Consider the following 20,206-nt stretch of genomic DNA (forward strand, 5'->3'; position numbering starts at 1 on the left):
AAATCAGGTCTCAGTATTTCCAACCATTCCCTAAACTACCCATATCTAAAGATTTTCTATTTCTTGTGCTGTTTCCTATGTAAAGTCTGAGGAGGGATGATGGCCATTCTGTACTTTATAAGGCAAAATGTCCTTCATCTCTTGTATCCTATCTCCCTGGCAAGCACATCCTGTGGCCTGTGGGACTCCTTGGTGCAGCACAAATTAGAGGAAAGCAGGAATAGAGCACAGTGATGGGCACCTCTTGCACAGAAAGCCCAACATGCCCTAGATGTGCCCCAAAGTCCCCTGCACTCCCCCTAATCATTCAGAGCCTCTGCCCAGCTCTCAGGCCATGGGACTCTCCAGGCAATGACACCAGAATTGTGGCACAAGATCCCCTGTAACCCTAAACTGCCACCTGTGCTCCACAGTGCAGGCAAGGACCTCTGAAGCAGGGCAGAGACAGGGATTTTGGGGCTTCTCCAAAACTGCAGGGGTTCCCCTCTCCTCCTCCTCTTCTCCAGTTCCCCTCCAAATCTCTGGCAGGGAGCAATGGAGGACAGTACTAAGAGGCTGGATCAAAGGGATGGGGTGAGCTGCTTTCTTGTCCTCTGCCTGTCATGTAGTTTCATTTTCCCAGGTCACTTCCATAACAGATAAATATCTAAATGGAGGAGACATGAAAGATGGTTTGCTCGTACTACTGTGGCCATCATTTCTACAAGCTTAAAAGACTGCAAGAAATGACTGTGGGTTAAACTGTGAATTCAGGAGAACTGCATCAGGACTAAATGCTTCACCACAGCCTGAGGGGTTTCCAAGCAAAGCCCAGAGAGGGAGGGGGACTCACCTGGCCCCGTAGACATAGAAGCAGTAGATGTGGAAGGTCAGGAGCGCGATGATGTCGGAGAGGATGCAGAGAGCCACGGTCAGGCCCAGACAAGCCGACAGCCCCACGTACCACAGGATCATCTCAATGAAGGGGGACAGCAGGTGGATGTAGCCTGGGGGACATGGCAGAGGGTCACTGTTCAACTGGGTCATCTGCCTCTTGACCCTCTCAAAAGGCTGATTCCCCTCGCCCTAGAACACTGCTCCAGAAATCAGAGCCATGAAAACATGGAAGTGGAGATGGAAAACTCCTTTAGATGCCACCCTCTCTTCAGGAGGGCCAACAAAAACTCTCCTTCTGCCTAAGTTTCTGCCCCAAGGTGGGGCAGCACTGGGAGGACCAGGAGGAGTGTGCACAGCTTGAACAAAGAAGTCACTTTCCTCCACATGAGATTTCATGGAATTAGCATGGCATGGTCTGTGTTGCAAGGCACCTTAAAGGTAATTTAGTGCCACCCCCTTGGCATGGGCAGGGACACCTTCCACCAGACCAGGTTGTTTCAATCCCTACCCAATCTGGCCTTGAACACTTCCAGGGATGTAATATTTGATTTTTTACATTTGTGTCCAGGTTCTTAAGTACATTTTTAACTGCACACATCAACCTTTACTACAACCATTCCTGTTTTTCTGCTCTTCCCACAAAAGCCACCTCATATGGCTTTTGTAAAATAAAGTAGTATGGACAAACAGTCTCTTTCATCACCAAAGTGGGGCATAGTCACAGAAAGAAGACCATACTTGACTGATGAGCAAAGTAAATCAGTAAAATAACTATGGAGTTCATGTCCATCATGCCTGTACTCCTCCATCAAGGATAACAAGAGTGTGTTATTTCAAGGAAGAAACTGAAATAATAAAATTGCATTAAGCTGAAGTTGGTGATAGCACAGGACTAGCATTTGCATCCTTGCACATTTTTCATCCCTATCCCAAGAGCTGCCTCTCACATGGGAAAAACCATGAAACCCAACAAGAGCCCTCACAGCAGTGCCTTCCCTTGGACACTCACCACCAGTGACACCAAGGAACTAAGCCCCAGCAGCATCCACACTTCTTGCAGAGCATCAATACCAGCACTTTATTTAATATGCATGAATTCCTTGTGTGGGAATCCAACTTTGGCTTCAGTTCCCACAGCAGGAAGACTCCCAGACAAGTCTGTACTTGCAGAAGTGCATTTTGATTCATTACTCACCTCTAGGCAAACATTAAACACTCAGAGGGAAGAGATGAAAAGGGAGGCTGGAAAGTTAAACAATTTCACTTACTGATCCAAAGATGGATGTGATAAAGGAAGAAGCGGCCCAAAACCTGATCCAAGGCTCGGTTCATTTTCAGTCCAGCTGGTGCTCCCATCAGCCACTGCAGCAGGTCCTGCAGCTCTTCAGCCACGTGCTGCAAACACAAGGAAGCCAGGCCATGGAGAGAAAAGACTGTAATCACACTGACCAGAGCCAGTGCACTGTAACTGCTGCCCCCTCAAGTATTCTACCACAACCTTCAAACCAGTGTGAAAAAATCCAAACAACTGCTCTACAGATAACTACCTAAATCAGAAATGCACTTTTATTGACTCCTTACTGAGTCAAACACAACAGCTGAGAGGAAGCTGAATTGCTTCAGTGGTCTCTGTACTGGGATCATGGAACTATGTCACCTCTGGCCACCTCTGGAAGGCTTGCACAGTGGGATTTCTTGGAGTTTTGGAGGGTTGGGAGTCTTGGAGGGTTTTGGAAATAGATGGCAAATGCTGGTGCACAAATCCACTTCTGGGGACAGTCAGGTGAAAAGTCAGAGCTGAGTTTGGGGCAGGCTGTTAGGATTTTAAAAGGGGGGAAGAAGGCAGTGCACTAATGGGCAAAAAAGAGTTAATTTTTATGAACAATCTGTGCTTGTTTAGAGAAGGGTAGAAAACACAATTACATAAATGTATTTCATGCACATCTCTCTTGATACTTTGTGGTGTACTAGACAATATCCCTGATCTTGCCTATCACTCTCTGCAGGCTTCATGGGTACTCATGGCATCCCAGCAACAAAGCAGCTTTGGAATCACTGATGAAAAACACTCATGGAGGTCCTCCCCACATCACTCAGAAAATCATTATGGTTGGAAAAGCCTTCTAACATCAAGTCCTATGAACCTAATACTGCCAGGTGCACCACTAACCTACATCCCCAAGTGCCACACCCACACAGCTTTTTGAACACCTCCAGTGACTCCACCGCTGTCCTTGGCAACCTGTGCCAATGCCTGACCACCCTCTTCATAAAGGAATTTTCCCAATATCCAATTTAAACCTCCCCTGATGAAACTTGCAGTGGTTTCCTCTTGTCCTGTCCCATGTTTCCTGGCTGCCCTCTCGTGTTAGGCAGTTGTGCAGAGCCACAAGGTCCCCCCTGAGCCTCCTTTTCTCCAGGCTGAGCCCCTTTCCCAGCTCCCCCAGCCTCTCCTGGTGCTCCAGCCCCTTCCCAGCTCTGTTCCCTTCCCTGGACCTGCTCCAGGCCCATGTGCTGTCACTTCACTGCTGCAGAAGAAACCAAATCACAGCTCTGGGCTTGCTCTTCCCTACCTCAAATGTGTGCTCCAGACCCCTCACTGAGGGCTGTTACTCACCATTTCTGGTGATTTCAGCCCAGGCTGGTGTTATTTATTGATTTTCTCTCTCCACTCCACTACTCCACAGTCTCCTTGCAGTTGGGTGATTTTTCTCCTCAGAACTTCACACCTGCCCTGCTCCCCTGAGCTGAAACCATTGCTCAGCTCCAGTTACCAAGCTCTGAGCTGAGGGAGCTGATAACCTTCAGCAAACAGGTGGAGAAAATATCTGGAAGAAGTGACCTCTTACACTGTCCCACATGGACAGAGATTGTGAGGAAAAGCCCTCTTTCTCCAAAAATTGCACTTACAGCCACGCAAGTGAAGGGCACTGAAAACTGCCCACGTGCAGAACCACCAAGCTATGCCCCCTAAAGCTGATGCACTGTAGCCTACTTTCCTTATCATTCACATGTATAAGTTCCCTATGGAAAAAATATTTCCAAGGAATGGTTCAGGTTTTTTTTATTAACCAACAGATCCTGGCAAAATGAGTTTGTAAACATTTACTTTTAATGCAGTGGCAAAATTAATGGCTCCATTTTCAGCTTCTCCAAAAGGCTTGTCCTTCTATTCCCTTCCTTTTCTGTCTGTCTCACTGCAAGTCAGGACTGATTGGATCCCATGGAGCTCACCTCTGTGGCTGAGAAGCGTTTGCTGCTTTATAAATAGACTGGTTTTAATATTTAAAGTGTTGGATTGGTAACTTAGAAAAAGCATTTGGGGATTTTAATGAAATATTTAAATGTTTGAAAGCAGTCCTTCAGCAAGGCTGAGTTTTAGCAGGGAGTATTTCTGGAGGCTGCCTGTCCCAGAGGTGCTGCTAAACCCTGCCAGGGCACGTAGCCCTGGGAAGGTGCCCTACCTTGCTGTTATTTAGCTGGGCAAGGCATCTCAAAACAGAGTCCTGAAGCATAACCTTGCAGGTTGTTTTCCAGACAGATATTTTAGGACTGATCAATAGCAAGTAGAATCAGGAAAGGTGACGGTGAGTCCGATTCTCCTCCTGCAGTCATGAATACTGAATGTGGGCATATTAATAAATCAGATACAGTGGTTTGGAAGTGTTTCATAACAGGGTGCTGGGACATGACCAAACTGGAGAGAGACTGGTACTAACGAGGGTTAGATGAGCTCACTGTGGAAATATTCTCTTTCCTGTCATGCTCTTCTTCCTAGTTTCCATGTGCAGAGGACGAATGCTGATGTGACATGGCTGGAGAAGGACACACAGGGCACTGTGATGCTCCAGGGAGTGGAGCTGGGGAAGGGGCTGGAGCATCAGAAGCAGCTGAAATAGCTGGGGAAGGGGCTCAGCCTGGAGAAAAGAAGGCTCAGGAGGGACTTTCTGGCTCTGCACAACTCCCTGACAGGAGGGGACAGCTGGGGGGGTCGGGCTGTGCTCCCAGGGAACAGGGACAGGACAAGGGGAAACAGCTTCAAGTTGCACTACAAGAGGTTTACATTGGATATTGAGAAAATTTCTTCACTGAAAGGGTGGTCAGGCACTGACACAGCTGCCTGGGGCAGTGGTGGAGCCCCCATGCCTGGGGGCCCTTGTGGACAGGGGTTAGTGGTGAACACAGTGGTGCTGGGCTGATGGCTGCACTTGGTGATCCTAAAAGTCTTTTCCACTTTAAGGGCTCTATCTGGTGCAAGTCAGAGCATGCAGAGCCAAAGCTGTCCCTGTCAGACACACCTGCCCTGTGTCTGTTGCAGGTGGTTGGGGCCCTAAGATACACTATTTTATAAATTAACATCTAAAAATATTTTTCAGGAAGCACTCTCTCTGCTTGCTTTGTTTATGGATCAGTGGAACAAGACTGACTAGGAGCATACATCCAATTATCTCCCAGCCCCAGTAAAGCTTTTGCACGCACAATCTATGATAAATATGTAACTGTTTCAAACAGATTGCAACTTAGGAAAAAGAGACATCAGCAAGGATAAAAGAGATAAAGGGAAAAAAAATGGAGATGGTTTATAAGCATTTCTGTTTAAAACCAGTGCAGAGCTTTGAGTCAGGTATTTCTGACAGAAGGTTGTCTTGTGGAAGGCAAAAGCAAGGACAACCATTGGGAAGCCTGGTGGGATCAAGAGAAGGAGGAAGGTGGGAGTTGTGAGGGCACCTACAGAGAGAAGATTATTGAAGTTTTCCATTTTTGGATTTGAAAGCCTGCTTCAAAAATCAGTCTTTCCTAACAGCTCCTTGCCAGTTACTCCCTGGGTGTCTCTGAATCACATCTGCCTCACTGAGTGACAAAAGCAGCTTGTTATTACAGCCAGCACAGTACAGCTCACTACGCTGGGAATGTGGGAGCTGCACTCAGTGATGTCTTGTGCAGCATCAATAATTGCCACCCAAGTGCTGATCTGAAATCCATTTTATCAGAGGATGACAAGGGATGGCCAGGGAACATATCTTGAACTCCTGGCAGCGGGCTGAGCTTGCGACCCTGGCAGTGCTGAGTCAAAATCACCCACCTGCACTGCTGCCTTCCAGAGAGATGCTGGCTGGAAAAAACCCAGGCACTGTATCCAGGGCCCACACAGCTGGGATTTTGTCAATGTTAAAATCAATCAATCAAACCAATAAGGTTATGTGTTATATAAGGGTAGTCTGTCAATATTAAAATCAATAATGTTAAAGTGAGGTTATGTATATGGCCTTATTATACATAACAACCTTATTATAATAGCAACATGGAATATCCTGAGTGGGAAGGGAGCCACCAGGGTCATCCAGTCCAGATCCTGTCCCTGCACAGACACCCCAACAATCCCACCCTGGGCATCCCTGAGATCATTTTCCCAGCACTCCTGGAGCTCTGGTGGCCTTGGAGCTGTGACTATTCCCTGGGGAGCCTGGGCAGTGCCCAGCACCCCCTGGGGCAAATGAGATATCCAATGTTCTATTTATCAACAGACACAGAGGTGTAGGGTCAATGCCATCAGCATATCTGGGCACAGCTCAAAGCAGAAGAGTGTTAGGGAAGGAACAGGGGCTCTCTGCACACAGGGAATGCTGAGTTACTGAACTTGGCAAACACAAGCACTTGAGAAAGCCCAGTGATGGGAATAATGCAGACCAGATGGACACTCAGCAGCAGAGAGGAAACCTACTGCTGAATGGCTGAGGGGAGATTTTGCTGTCATACTGGAAAAGAAGTGGTGCTGGCTTGTACACCACATGCTGAAGTCATTGGTATATTTTGGGATCACTCAGATCTGCATTTTTTAAGGCCTGCACATAATGCATATAAATCAATGCCCAGCAAAGGGAGTAAAAAGACTCTAAACGATTTTATGTCCACAATCTCATATGCCTGAACGAAGAAAGTAAGGCTGGAAAAAAGAAGAGTTGTGAATGGCCTGAACTGATAAGCCTGGAAAAACAGGGAAGCAAGGCACTGACTGGCTATCAGCCCCCCCCAGATATGGAGGAGTCAGCACTTCCAGGAAGGAAAGCAAACAGCTCCTGGTGATAGCCAGGTAACAGAGTCCACACACGGAGGAGACTTGGTGAAGATAGCTGTCACTGTGATGCAAAAGTTGAGTGACAGATGAGCTAAATTACTGAAAGAGGAACAAACAAGCAACCCTCACAAGAAAGCCTGTCCAGGACAGGTGCTGGGGCTGGACACACCTTGAGCACGGAGAGCGTCCATCTGCCCAAGACACCGGGCAGATGGAATCCCTCCCGGAGCCACCTGTGCAACCAGGAATGCAGCCAAAGCCACTTCCCTGCAGACTTGTTAAGAAATCAGATTTCTGAGAGTTGGGCACTTCCAGTAACCCCAAAGGGAGAGCTCTAGAGAACTTAAACTTCTTCAGCTGAAATATCTGTAAGGGAAAAGATGTAGGAATAAGGCTTAGAAGAATATTTGCAGTGTATAGCTCAAGCACAAGACCAAGAGTCCTGCAACAAATGTGGTTCTCCCTAGTCACCACTGCTGCTGAGTAGTGTCTACAGCATGCATGCTGTCCTTAAAAGTTCGACTATGAAAGCTAAGAAAACCAGCAACAGTCCTGATCCACAGCTATGCTGGACAATCCATACATGCTTTCTGAAAGTCCAGCATGTACAAGAATGATCAGAGACCTTGCAATAATTAAGGAGTTAGACATGGACCAAAAAGATCATCATCAAGGGAAATGTGAGGTCTTCCCAGGAAATGCAGCATAAGTAGGAAAAATAAACCACTGCTGGAATTCTCTGATCAAAATAAAATTCTTCCCAACCAAGAAGCTGGAGAAAGAGCAGAGAGAAGACATTCTCCAGCTGGTAGAAAGAAACCAATGGAAAGACTCATGCAGAAATGAAAGAAAAGTGGGCAGAGAAAGGATTAGGCTGTGCAGCTGCATGGCAGGGCTCAAAATTGGCTGCACATGTAATCCCAAGACACAGAAGCTCTTAAAAGAGAGCTGACCTCAGATTAGTAGTCTGGTCTCCAGCCTCTGAAGTATATTATATGTTCCTTACTGCCACTAAACAGATACACTGGAGCTCTGTACCTAAAATGAACCACCAGAAGAGCAGGACAGTGTGAGTCATTCTTTCTATCCGTGAATTTCTGCTGATGTTGAGGGATCTCAGTGGGCAAGAGGAGTTATGTTTAAGAAAATCACAACACACAGCAGGTTTTCCTAATTTAGCCATATCCCAGAGCTCTTAGGCAGGATTTCAGGTGTTTGCTTCCTGACCAGAAAAGCCTTTGGACTTCCCCATGAAACTCCTTCCAGAAGCACAGCTGCACTGCTTATCATATTTGACTTTCCAGCAGTTGATCAGGCTCAACCCAGGTTACAGCTTTTTTTTTCACCATGAACAACCCATATAGCAACAACTTGAGGACACTTTCTGTTGACTCCAGGAAAAAAAAGAAAAAAAAAAAAAGCACTATGGCTCCATAACCACCCAACCTGCAGCTGCAGAGCTCTGTCCAAGCCATAATTGTTCCTTTAGAAGCTCGAGGAATCCTCCCATAAACATCTAATTACTATTCACAGCATATGCAAAGCAGAGCTGAGTTTCTTTTGAGCAGCCCCAACAGGCTTAATTTGAAGATTTCACTGTTCTTGAGGAGACCTAATTTGCATGACTTCAGACAGGTCTCTCTGAAAGCTTGTGTGAGAGGCACTGCCTCCTTAACAACCAACCCAGAGCAGGTGAAAGGGGATCAGATTGGGCCAGACTTACATCAGCCACAGGGATGAGAGTGTCAGCAAGGTGACCAATGCGGTTCTTCCTGTACAGCCACGAAATCAGCAGTATCCCCAGGGCCACATCAATCAGCAGAGACACAAAGATGTTGGCTTTCCTGCAGGCAGGGTAGAGACAAACAGAGTTAAAGGAAGGACAGTGTTTAATGTTTCAATGACAGTTGTTGGCTTCGCTTATGTAGCACCTTAAATGTCCCAGGGACACCAGGACACTGAAGAGGAACAATTTTGGAATCTTTTCACTTCCATTGGTGTGCTGCTCCTTCTGTAGCCAAGCACAGGAGAGGTTTGCTCAGCCTGGAGAAGGGAAGACTGAGGGGAGACCTCACAGCTGTTTACAGCTCTCTCCTGAGGAGCAGCTCTGATCTGTTACCAGGGACAGGACCCAAAGGAACGGCTGGAGCTATGCCAGGGCAGGGTCAGGTTGGAGATCAGAAAAGGTTCATTCCCCAGAGGGTGCTGGGCACTGCCCAGGCTCCCCAGGGAATGGGCACAGCCCCGAGGCTGCCAGAGCTCCAGGAGTGTTTGGACAGCACTGCCAGGGATGCCCAGGGTGGGATTGTTGGGGTGTCTGTGCAGGGACAGGAGCTGGGCTGGATGATCCTTGTGGCTCCCTTCCCACTCAGGATATTCTGCATTACCATGATTCCAAACTCAGAGCCACTCAGAGCCTGCCACCCCACAAAACCTTCCTTAGTAGGGAGCAAAGAGGGGATTGAAGCTACAAAAAGGAATGTTAAGACAGAAAGGTATATACACACTCGGGGGATTTACCAATTACCAGTAGAAAGGGCAGCAGCACTTGGCACATCCACACTGAGATCAGATGGCTTTCCCAGACAAGGCAATAAATAGTGGTTTTGGGTTCATACACAAACCCAGAAGGGCTGCTGAGCTGCCCCTTCCTCACTAGAGTTTCTGAATGGAATTCCATGACGTGAGTTATTCAGGAATCAGATTGAACAATCATAGTTACTTTTGGCCTTCAAATCTGTTAATCTATTTTAAGTGTTCCCTGGGAGTCTATTACTGCAGGATCAGAGAACCACACAGAACAAGACTGGCTGTGGAAGAGCTGTAGGGCATCCAATATCTGTCTCAGATCTCTGCTCTGTTCCTCTCACTGTGCTGCATGTTTGCTTTTTCTCTTACACTTTGTTTCTGTTCTAACAGCGTAAGTGGAGTCTCTGGTCTGCAGTTTCTGCACAAAAAGCTTCCCCAAAAGAGTAGGTGAAAAAGGGGAGCATTTAAACCTTTCTGCTCTTATGGAAAGTGCCACTGAACACTGATGGATGGCTGTGGTTGACAGCAGCACATGTGAAAGCAACGAGCCTGTGGGAGTAGTGACAGCAAAGCACTCACACATGGGTGCAGCATAAGCTTTTGGGGTGCAATATCCCAGTTGCCTTTCCTGAGCTAGGGAAAAAGGCAGGTATCTGGCAAAAGGCATCATTAACACATAAAAATACAAATATATATGCATATGAATACAGTGCAGAGTAAAGATATGCAAACTAGCAGGGAATATAGCAACATGATAGGGTGCAGTGAGGACCTAGTGCTGTCCAGGCATGGGATTCATGGTTTGGGTTTTCCACAGGTGACAGGAATAGAGCCAAGACACACCTAACTTTACATGTACTCCATACCTCATCAGCTGATTTTGGTTTTGAGCCTTCTTGTTGCTGCTGATGATCTGGAGGTGCTGCAGGCGATGCCCCAGCTGCTCACAAGTTGAGAGTTTGCTCCACAAGAAAGACAAAGGCCAAAACTTCAGCACCCTGCAGAAACACATGGGAATGTCTCCTCTTGCCTTTGCCATGCAGCAGGCAGGCCAGCATCCAACATCCATGCAAAAGAGTCAGTGTGAACCTAAGGTTGTGCAACCTGAGCTGGTGATTAGAAGTTAATGGCTCTCGGAAAGGTTAACAGAATTAAGGCAGCCTTGCCAGACCAAGACATGCAGACAACCCAAGCTCTCATTTGCACTCTGTCAAACCACATCTCACTCTTCCAAGGAAGCCACAAGGCAATCCTCATTCCAAACTCTGCTTTTGGATACATCACTGGGCTTGCACAATGCTCCAGTCTCCAGGAGAGCAGAGTCAAGTTATTCAGTGCCACAATACAAAACAGTGTAACTGCTGCACAAACCACAGTGTAACTCATCACAGATCATGGAATGGGTTGGGTTGGAAGGGACCTTAAGGCTCATCTCATTCCACCCCCCTGCCATGGGCAGGGACACCTTCCACTAGCCCAGGTAGCTGCAAATCCCATCCAGCCTGGCCTTGGGCACTGCCAGGGATCCAGGGGCAGCCACAGCTGCTCTGGGCATCCTATGCCAGGGCCTGCCCACCCTCACAAGGAACAATTCCTTCCCAATATCCCTCTGGCAGTGGGAAGCCATTCCCCCTTGTCCTTTCCCTCCATCTCTTGTTCAAAGTCCCTTTGCAGTTCTTTTGGAGCCCCTTTAGGCATTTGGAAGGGACTCAAAGGTCCCCCCAGAGCCTTCAGCTCTCCAGGTGAACCTCTCCAGCTCTCCCAGCCTGGCTCCAGAGCAGAGGTGATCACAAGTCTCTGTGTGGTATGAGCTTGGTATAACAAACAGCTGTGCCCTACATGCAGTTTATGTCCCTTCCCCTCCCTTTTATTTTTTCTTCCACTTCTTCTCTCCTTTTTTTTTTTTTCTTTATTACTTCCAAATTCTTTTTTCAGGGTCTTCACTTCTACCTTCTCTCCACTGCTCTGCAGTGACCAGTATTATGTAGATAACATTTAGCATTTAATTAGGTTTCAAAGTTAACATCCACATTAGGCCTGTTGGGGAGGAAACAGTCACAAGGTTCTTTTCTTATGACTCAGAAGAAAAGTACAAAATGATGCTCAATTATTTTGGGGAGTTACTTTTATTACCGCACAACCTATAAAACAAGGACCGTTGGTGATTTGTGCAGGCTGAAGTGACACAGTACTGGGAGCAGGTTGGTCACAGAACCCACAGCAACACAGGCCACCAGGTTTGGTTTGGGGGATAAATTCTGATGTGGACGGAATTTGGATCACTTCTCTCCTGTACACAAGAGTACACTGCACCAGCCAGTGCAGTTGTTACAGTATTTTCACAGTGTTTTACTGTTTTTTGTTACAGGTCCAGGAATCCATGGTCATTTTTAGTCACTTCATCTACTCTTCTGTGCTGCTTTGTCACGGTTTTTCAGGTTACATTAATTTCACACAATACCATTATTCCTTGAATCCTGCTTCACTCTGGAAATTGCACAGCTGCATGGATCATTACTGAGCATGGCCTGGACATGGATGTCCCTGCAAACTGTGCGTGCCTTCCACGGATTCCACCTGCAGCATGCCAGCCCATGCCCAGCAGCACATGCCTCCATGACTGGCCAGGATGGGGTGCTCACTGCTATTTATACAATTCACACCAATCACAAGAATACAGCTCCTCCAAACCCTGCTCGGTTCCCTGGGGCTGCTGTCCCTTTCCTCCCCGCACCCTCCTGAGTCCTTTGAACCCCACTTTGTGCATCGTTTGTCAGCTGAAGGAGCCGAGTCAGTTGAAGTCCCCCTCTTCCCCCTCCCTCCCCATTCAAATTTCAGACACATTGGGTTTGAAACACACGCAGTGTACTGTGAATCATTCTTAATTTGAGGTCTCCAAGTTACTCAGCTCTGCGCTACAGCCTCCCACCTTGGAGACAAATGAATGCACTGTTCCTCAGCTGACTTGTCAGGAGGAGGGAGCTGAGGCGGTGGAGAAAAGAGCACCGTGCAGGGGAGGGAGAGGGGGTGACTGATCTGGCCACTGATCATACACACCTGGGCTCACAGATTCACCAAGACACCAGAGCAGATGAGTTTTCCCTTCCAATTACGCCCCAGCTCAGTGGTTACAAACTCTGGTGTGGCAAAACTTGACTTGAGCAGAGAATTGCACTTGAAATGTAAAGAAGGGGAAGGAGGAACGCTCTACCTGTGGGATTATGTACAGATGGCTGAAGGTGAAGAATTATGGGTCAAACACCAGCTGCCAGACCCTGTCAGCTCAGGCAGAAAGCAGCAGCTCTGGGACCTGTGCCACACTACACACTCAGTGGGTGATGGTCCCATCCTCTCTCAGCAGTGGGTGTCTCTCACCATCCATGGCTGCTCCTCAAGCTGGAGGCAGCCAGCCCCTGGGTCACCCCCAGTCTGACACCTCTGCCAAGAGAAAGGACAGGCTGCTGTGGTCTGCCTGAGAAATGCCTTGCACAAGTGGGAATGATTTCCAAAGCAGCCTCATCCTCAGAGCACCAAAACATTGTGCAGCAATGGTTCAGCTCCTCAACTGGACAACATGGGGCCAAAAACACATCAGAGGGATGTTCTTGTCTGTGCTACAAGTGACCCCCTTTTCACCCACCACCTCAAGCACAACCTCTATTGCACTCACATACTTTCTTTGGAAAGGAAAGAAATACACGTACTTTCTGAAATAAAAATACATACTGCAAAAAGCTCAATAGAGCAGCTGCAAGATGTGCTATGGGAACTCTCCTCTCTGTGAGGACTGAGAAGAAGGCAAAAAAATATTCCTTGCGTGGTCTCCTACCCCTTTGCACATCGACTGTGCATTGCCAGAAATACTCCCACTTGTTTACAACACAGTATATAGAACCATTTTCAGAACTTCAATGGAAAACCAACCAGATAAAAAAAAAACAACAAAAATCCAGTGATGTTGTGTCATTGCATTATTTAAGCAGCAGGAGATCTTTGGGGTATTTCCAAATATATGGAATTTTTGCAATAAATTAACATAGCCTCCATGAGTAAGTCTTGATTTTCCAATTCAGTTTTTTCCCAAGAGTGAGAGGGGAATTTTCAGATATCAAATGAAAAGCAATCTTTCCAAATCTGGATCACATGCAAATATTAAGCTCCATTAACCAGAACTCATGAGTGTTTTCTTGCTCCTTGCTAGAAACTGCAGGAGCAGTGCCTCCCTTTGAATGAGGAATTGGAGGGCTTATAAACAAACTTCTTTTAAAACAAGCACATGGAATTTATTGCCTTAAGACTAAAACATCCTAACATCCCCAGAAGCAGAGACCTTCAGGGATAATGGGAATGCTGCCCCCAAGTTCCTCTGGAGCAGAATCGCAATGGCCACCCCTTAGCACATGGTGGTGCTGAAGAAATGCCTTAATTCAGGATGTGCAGGACCTGGGAACACGGGGTGAGCCTGGAGGGATGGCAGCGACTCACTCCCTGAGATTTCCAACACTGCTGCCCTGCTTCTCCTGTGCAAATACACAACAGGGGCGTATCCAAAAATCCCCAAGCCTCCCCAGCCTGAGAGGACATTGCTGATCTCTTTCTTTAGCCTTTCAAAGCTGACTATCCCTTAACATCACAAAAAACAGAAAGAAAGAAGTCCTGTGACCTGAAGGAGAAAAAAACCAGTAAATATTATTTTATGGGATGTCCTGTCCCAGCATGGGGAGGAGGGGACTGGAAGGACACCTGCACATGACATCTTGAACCCTCTCTGCCTCGAGTATGTTGGCATGAAGGAAGTTGTACCACACATCATGTGGTACAAAATGGAACCAAACTCCTTGAAATTACTTAGAAGGTCAAGCAGGAGACTTGTTATAAAGCCAGGTACTAATCTCTGCTCTCCAAGACTGAAGTGTTAAAACACATAGGAGATAACTAAATATAAAGTTGATACTGTGGGTAAATAAAACAAGGAGAGAGAAAGCTCTGCCTCCCAAGGCTAAGGACAGGCTCAGTGTAGGTTTATGCACAGCAAGCCTTGCATTCTGCCTGCTGCCAGGTACAGCTGGCTGCTGCTCTACCTCAAAACATCTATCCTGGCCCTAGGAAAAGATGAAGTCAGAATTCCTGAGATGCAGGGTAGCAGCTATCTGGGCCCAATCTGCCAGCTGAGCTTGAGCTCCCAACTTATGTTTAGACTGCAGACTGCAACTGGATGCCAGCAAGGCTTGAGCTTAACCTGATTCCATACCTGGCCTGAATCCTGGCACCAGCTGAGGTGGGACCAAGTGAGACCAAGTGCCAGTGCAGAAAAGAAAAATCATCCTGTCTGGTGGTGGTGGCACACAGACAAAAAAAGGACCTTTGGAGCTGACTCCAAATCTTCTGCCCAGCCACAAAGCTGTGACAATCACCATTAAGAACCTGTAACACACAGTATCTACAGAGCAGTCCCAGGACACAGGGGTCCTTGATGATATCAGGCTTGAATCTCAATCTCTTCCAATAATTCAAAATTGGACTGTTTTTCCTTTGTGTACCAGACTGTGTAAGCCAACTGCTCAGAAAATCTTTGCATGGGAAGAGTTTCACTGTTATTCTTTTACAACTGTATCACACAGCTGGAAACCTGTTAAATACCTCCATTCCTTTAGACTTTACTTAAAAAGATTTATCAATGAATACAGTAGTAGCTGTTATCAAAATTTCATCAATTACACTGTCTTCTTGCAGCTTAGAACCAGAACTCCACTCTCCTCTCTGTCACAACCTCTCCAGGCAGCTGCAGTGGTGAAATCACCATCCCTGCAAGTATTCAAAGGCACTTGGAAACATGGGTTAGTGGTGGCCTTGGCAGTGCTGGGTTAATGGCTGGACTCGATGATCTTAGAGGGCCTTTCCAAGGTAAATTATTCCATGATTCTAAGTTTCTTCCCTGCAAATCTGCTCAGAATTAGCTTTCAGTCCAAGCACTTGCTACGTGTTACATTTGGAGCATCCTATTCAAGCTCACAGTTGTGAGAACAGGATTTCACCAAGGATTCAGGCTGAGCAGCAATCCCTCTAAACTTCCATAAAGTGCCAAGGTTGCAGCACCACAGTTTCTTGGAGAGAGGATGGATTTAGAAACAGTATTTGCTGATGTTTCACAGCTGCAGAGGGACTCACAGCAAACAGGGAGGAGTCCCCAGCAATGGAGACTAAGAAGAGCCTCACGTCATTCTGTCAGCCATAGAATAGCTGGAAATCCACTGTTTTGTTTCACCTGTGATGAAACTGAAGCAGGGCTGAACTATCCCTGCTGCAAATGGAGAGGACATGAATGCCTCCCCAGAAAATCTTCCAGCTCCACAAAGAGCTCTGAAGGAGCCTTTGGCCTTGTGTTTTCCTGTTGGAGTTCCACTCCAACAGGATCTCTTGCAGCAGCCTATTTCCAACAGAACAGTTCTGTATCACATTTCTCAGTGGGGTTTAGCAGTAATCCCGCAATGCCTAAACACAAATTACATTTCCAGGCAAAACAAGCTGGGTGATGTCACATCACCTACCTGCTCCTGCAGATCCCAGAGACCAGTGAGAGCAGGAATGTCAGTAGCATGCAGGCAGGCACAGAGGCCTGCTTCAGCAGCTCCACGATGATACTGGCCTCCACCCCATCTGACTGCCAGTGGGTCAGCTTGATGGGCCCCTCGTCGTACCTGTCTGTCATGAACAGGACCTGGCTCCTGGCTACTGTGTCAAAGATGGCCGAGAGCTTTGAGGTGTCCTCTGCCCTCTGGCCAGCTGTGTCCAAAGGGGGGTGCAGATGGGAAAGCATAACCTTGCGCTGGTCATAGTACACCAAGATGATTTCTTCCTCCTGAGGGTTCTCGGAGTGTTTCTGAAGGATAGAACAGCTCCAGAATTTGCTGTCTCCCTCTTTGCTTATCTGGATCCATGGCTTGTGGCAGAATATGGTCCCAAGGTCTTCCAAGAACTCACTGAGACTCTCTTCTTTGCCCTGTTTGCTATTGCTCCATGAGCCAAGCACAGAAACACTGACTTTAGTCACGCGCTGAACTTCCCCAAGGTACTGCTTCACCTGCACAGGGATAAAGGGGAAGTGTACCACAGCAAGGATGACAGCAGAGTTCTGCTCGGAGATCCAGCGGCCGATCAGAATGCCACTGTCTGCTGAGGAGCAGCACGATGGAAAGAACACCTTCAGTACCATGGCAGCGACCCTGCAGGGATGTAAACCTGTCAATAAACACAAAAATTAAACTTGAGGATGGTGATTAAACGCAAGGAAAATCTGAGCTGGCCAAAGCCACCAGAGAGGAGAACTAAGCATGTTTGAAAACACTAAGCCTAACTACATGAATAATGACATTAGTGACAGCCAACAGCCATACACACATTCAGGAGGTTCCTGATGATCTGCAGTCTTTGAAGTGAGGGAAGGTGAGCCTGGAGTTTCCCAGTAAAGCCCTTCTCCCAGTCCTGGAAAGGTCTTTCATGGTGGTACACAGATAGGCACAGCCCACCACACCAGCCAAGATCTGGCATTCACCCAGCCTTAGATCTTGGATCCACACTGGATGTGCTGGAGCACCTCCCAGAGAAGGGACTACATCATAACCCACCGTGGTGCCTCTGGGGAGTATTTCCTGCTGCTACCAACACTCAAACACTGGTTCATGCTATTCAGTCTCTTTACCACCTTACAACCCAGAGCTCTGCAGCAAACTCACAGAGCAACCTTGATCCCATCACTCAGCTCCTCCTGCCTCACTCCTCTCATCTGGAAACTGAGACGATAATTTTGACAGAAGGGACTACAGTGATTAAGTGAAGTAGTTTTAATTCATTAGATTCAACAGCCTAAAAAATTAGAAGCACCTCTATTTTATCAGTGCTCTTTATCTTTAGTGCTTTTCTCCCCATCATTAAGAACACATCTCAATGGCCTTGGGAGACTTTTCCAGAAAGGAGCTCTGAGGCAGTTGACAGTGTCTCTTTAAATAAGGTGGAGGTTTCTAACAGGAATATAATTGGAGTAAGGAGGGCGCTGGTGCAGAACAGGCAGCATCCGGCTCCCGCTGTCCTTTCCTGTCCTTCAGTGCTTTGTTAGGGATGTGGAACTCCGCAGGCCCCCGAGGCTGCTCCTCTGCAAGGGACCAGTCAGTTGGAAAGGGAACACAGAGGGTATTTACAGCATGGAGAGGATGCGCAGCGGGAAGGGCCTGGTGGCTTTTTCCTCTCCCTTAGGAGAGCTGAGCCAGTAAAGCTCAGCACCTGGGAATTTCCTACAGCACAGAGGGATGGAGGAGCAGTTATGGGGAGTGAATAACCACTGGGGTTCATCACTCACACTGGGGTAATCTGGGGAATTGTGGACCCCCATCCCTGGAAGTGTCCAAGGCCGGATTGGATGGGGCTTGGAGCACCCTGGGACAGTGGAAGGTGTCCCTGCCCGTGGCAGGGGGTGGAACGAGATGGTCTGTAAGGTCCTTTCCATGTCAAACTGTTCTATCATTCTTCTGAGATCCTGCTTCCTCACAGACTCCAGGTCTCTGAGGTTATCCCTCTGGTCAAAGAAGGAGAAATGATGTCCCTCTGTGGCCTCCAGATCTTGCTGGGGGTTGGAGGATCTCTGGAGCAGCGAGGGCCAGTGCTGGCTGTGTTCAGGACCTGCAAACACTGTGCTTCCAGCACCACACTGCCAACAAAATCCCTCGGGACAGGGAAGCCTTGAGATGCACTTTGCAGTTTTGCAGTAAAAGGGAAAACTCAGTCCAAGGAAAAAGATCCAAGACAGCCCCATGATGTTTTTTCCATTGAAAGAGGGAGAGTTGTTATGAGTATTGCTACAAGACATTCTCAGTGTCCATGCACAGCTGTCCCTAAAGGTCTGTCCATCCACTGGACATTGCAGAGAGGAATTGTCAACTGACTCTTCATACACACACCTATTTCTCACTGAGATTGTTTTTAAAGATAGCCACAATCCTCTGGGAAAACTTCTTATGGAGTAGAAATACTTGTCATCCTAATCTTGTCTAGTTTGTGAGTTTTTCCTCTTACACCTTCCCCAGCTTTTTAAATTGACATAGTTTTATGCACCCATCTCCTCTGGCTATAGCTCAGGTCAAATGATCTACCCTTTGGCTGCTTGAAACATGGCAGAGAAGATTCTGATAAGACTTTCAGGCTGTACAAAATATCTTGATAGTTGAAAACCCGGCTGATCAACTATTGTTATGTTAATGTTCTCATATTCCCAAATCCATGACTTGTCATGCATCTACCTTATTCATTTCAACAGACTGAAATATCAAATGTCATCACAGTCAACTGCTTCACTGCTGCTAATTTTAACAGAAAAATCTTAGCATTGTTCATGCAGTCTCTGTTCATCAAGTGCCTAAAATCACCTATTTCTGCTGAAAACATCCACCTTTCCCTGACAGCACCAATGCAATGATCTCAGGTCACTAAAATGAACAAAATAAATACCACCTAAAATGTGTTAATGAAACCAACAAATGAATACAGGACCCCAGGGCTGATTAATTCCAGAATTTTTGTTAGAAAAGCAAAGGTGAATGGTGGGATGTGGCCATGGTCTCACCCCAGAGGCTGTCCTATGGCCACAGGGTGCCAAGGGGCACTGATCCCATTGCAGACCCACACCTGAGCATCCTACCATCCTTGCAGGAGGTTAGGGCCAGGATCTAAAGAATCATAGAACTGTGGGATTGTAAAGGTTGGAATAGTCCTCTAAAACCACCAAGTCCAGTCATTCCCCCGGCACCACCACTAAACCATGCCCTCGAGTGCCACATGCACGCAGCTTTTTGAACACTTCCAGGGCTGGCATTCCACCACTGCCCCAAGCAGCCTGTGACCGTGCCTGACCATGCTTTGTGTGAAGAAATTTGCCCATCTATCCTATCTATATATAAATTAAATCTCTCCTGGCACAGCTTGAGGCCGTTTCCCCTTGTCCTGTCCTGTTCCCTGGGAGCAGAGCCCAACCCTCCCGGCTGTCCCCTCCTGTCAGGAGCTGTGCAGAGCGACAAGGTCCCCCCTGAGCCTCCTTTTCTCCAGGCTGAGCCCCTTTCCAGCTCCCTCAGCCCCTCCTGGTGCTCCAGCCCCTTCCCAGCTCTGTTCCCTTCCCTGGACACGCTCCAGCCCCTCAGGATCGCGAGGGGCCCGGCGCTGCCCCCGGCCCGGCGAGGGCTCCCCGGTGCCCGCGCAGGCCCCGCGCCCGGCCCGGCCCGCCCCGCTCCTACCGCCCGCTCCGCTCCGCCGCTTCCGCCCGCGGTTGCTCGGAGACGCCGCCGGGCCGTGCAGCGGGACGGGCCCGGCCGGCGCCGCCGCCCGCCGCCCGCGTTCCGCGGTGCCCCGGCTCCCCGCTCCCGGCCTGTCGGGCCCCGCCGGCCCCGCTCCCGGCAGCGCCGCTCCCCAGGCTCGTCCCGGCGCCTTCCCGCGGGCCCCGAGAGCGGCGGGGCCGCCTGAGCGGCGCGATAAGGAGCGGCGGTGCCCCCCTCCCGCCCTGCCACCGCCCGCCTGGAGCGGAGCCAGGGTCTCCGCTGTGCTCACGGGACACTGTTGGCTGCATCCCCTCAGGCCAGGGGCTCACCTGGCCTCGCAGGACCCCGCTGTCCTCTGTTCCCAAAATGGAGGGGCCCCGCTGTTCTCACAGGAGCCTGCTGTCACTCACCCCACAGGCCAGGCACC

The 20,206-nt window shown here is 48.3% G+C and overlaps 1 protein-coding gene across 3 annotated transcripts in view; it reads right to left on the reverse strand.

Annotated features, from left to right (window-relative positions):
- PIGQ (phosphatidylinositol glycan anchor biosynthesis class Q) overlaps positions 1-19,953 on the reverse strand; it is a 37,711-nt gene extending 17,758 nt beyond the window's left edge. The window contains exons 1-6 of one of the 3 annotated variants that reach the window (XM_064389804.1): positions 19,759-19,953; positions 16,030-16,720; positions 10,348-10,479; positions 8,676-8,796; positions 2,145-2,271; positions 833-986 (exon numbers count right to left, since the gene is read on the reverse strand). In XM_064389804.1, coding sequence (XP_064245874.1) covers positions 833-986; positions 2,145-2,271; positions 8,676-8,796; positions 10,348-10,479; positions 16,030-16,694 — 1,199 coding nt within the window. In that variant the 5' untranslated portion in view covers positions 16,695-16,720; positions 19,759-19,953. Of the gene's footprint in view, positions 1-832; positions 987-2,144; positions 2,272-8,675; positions 8,797-10,347; positions 10,480-16,029; positions 16,721-16,879; positions 19,647-19,758 lie in introns of those variants that run through there. The other 2 variants (XM_064389802.1, XM_064389803.1) reach the window with 2 other exon arrangements.
- Positions 19,954-20,206: the final 253 nt, after the last annotated feature.

Source organism: Passer domesticus, chromosome 15, assembly GCF_036417665.1.
Source record: "Passer domesticus isolate bPasDom1 chromosome 15, bPasDom1.hap1, whole genome shotgun sequence".
NCBI classification, from domain to species: Eukaryota; Metazoa; Chordata; class Aves; order Passeriformes; family Passeridae; genus Passer; species Passer domesticus.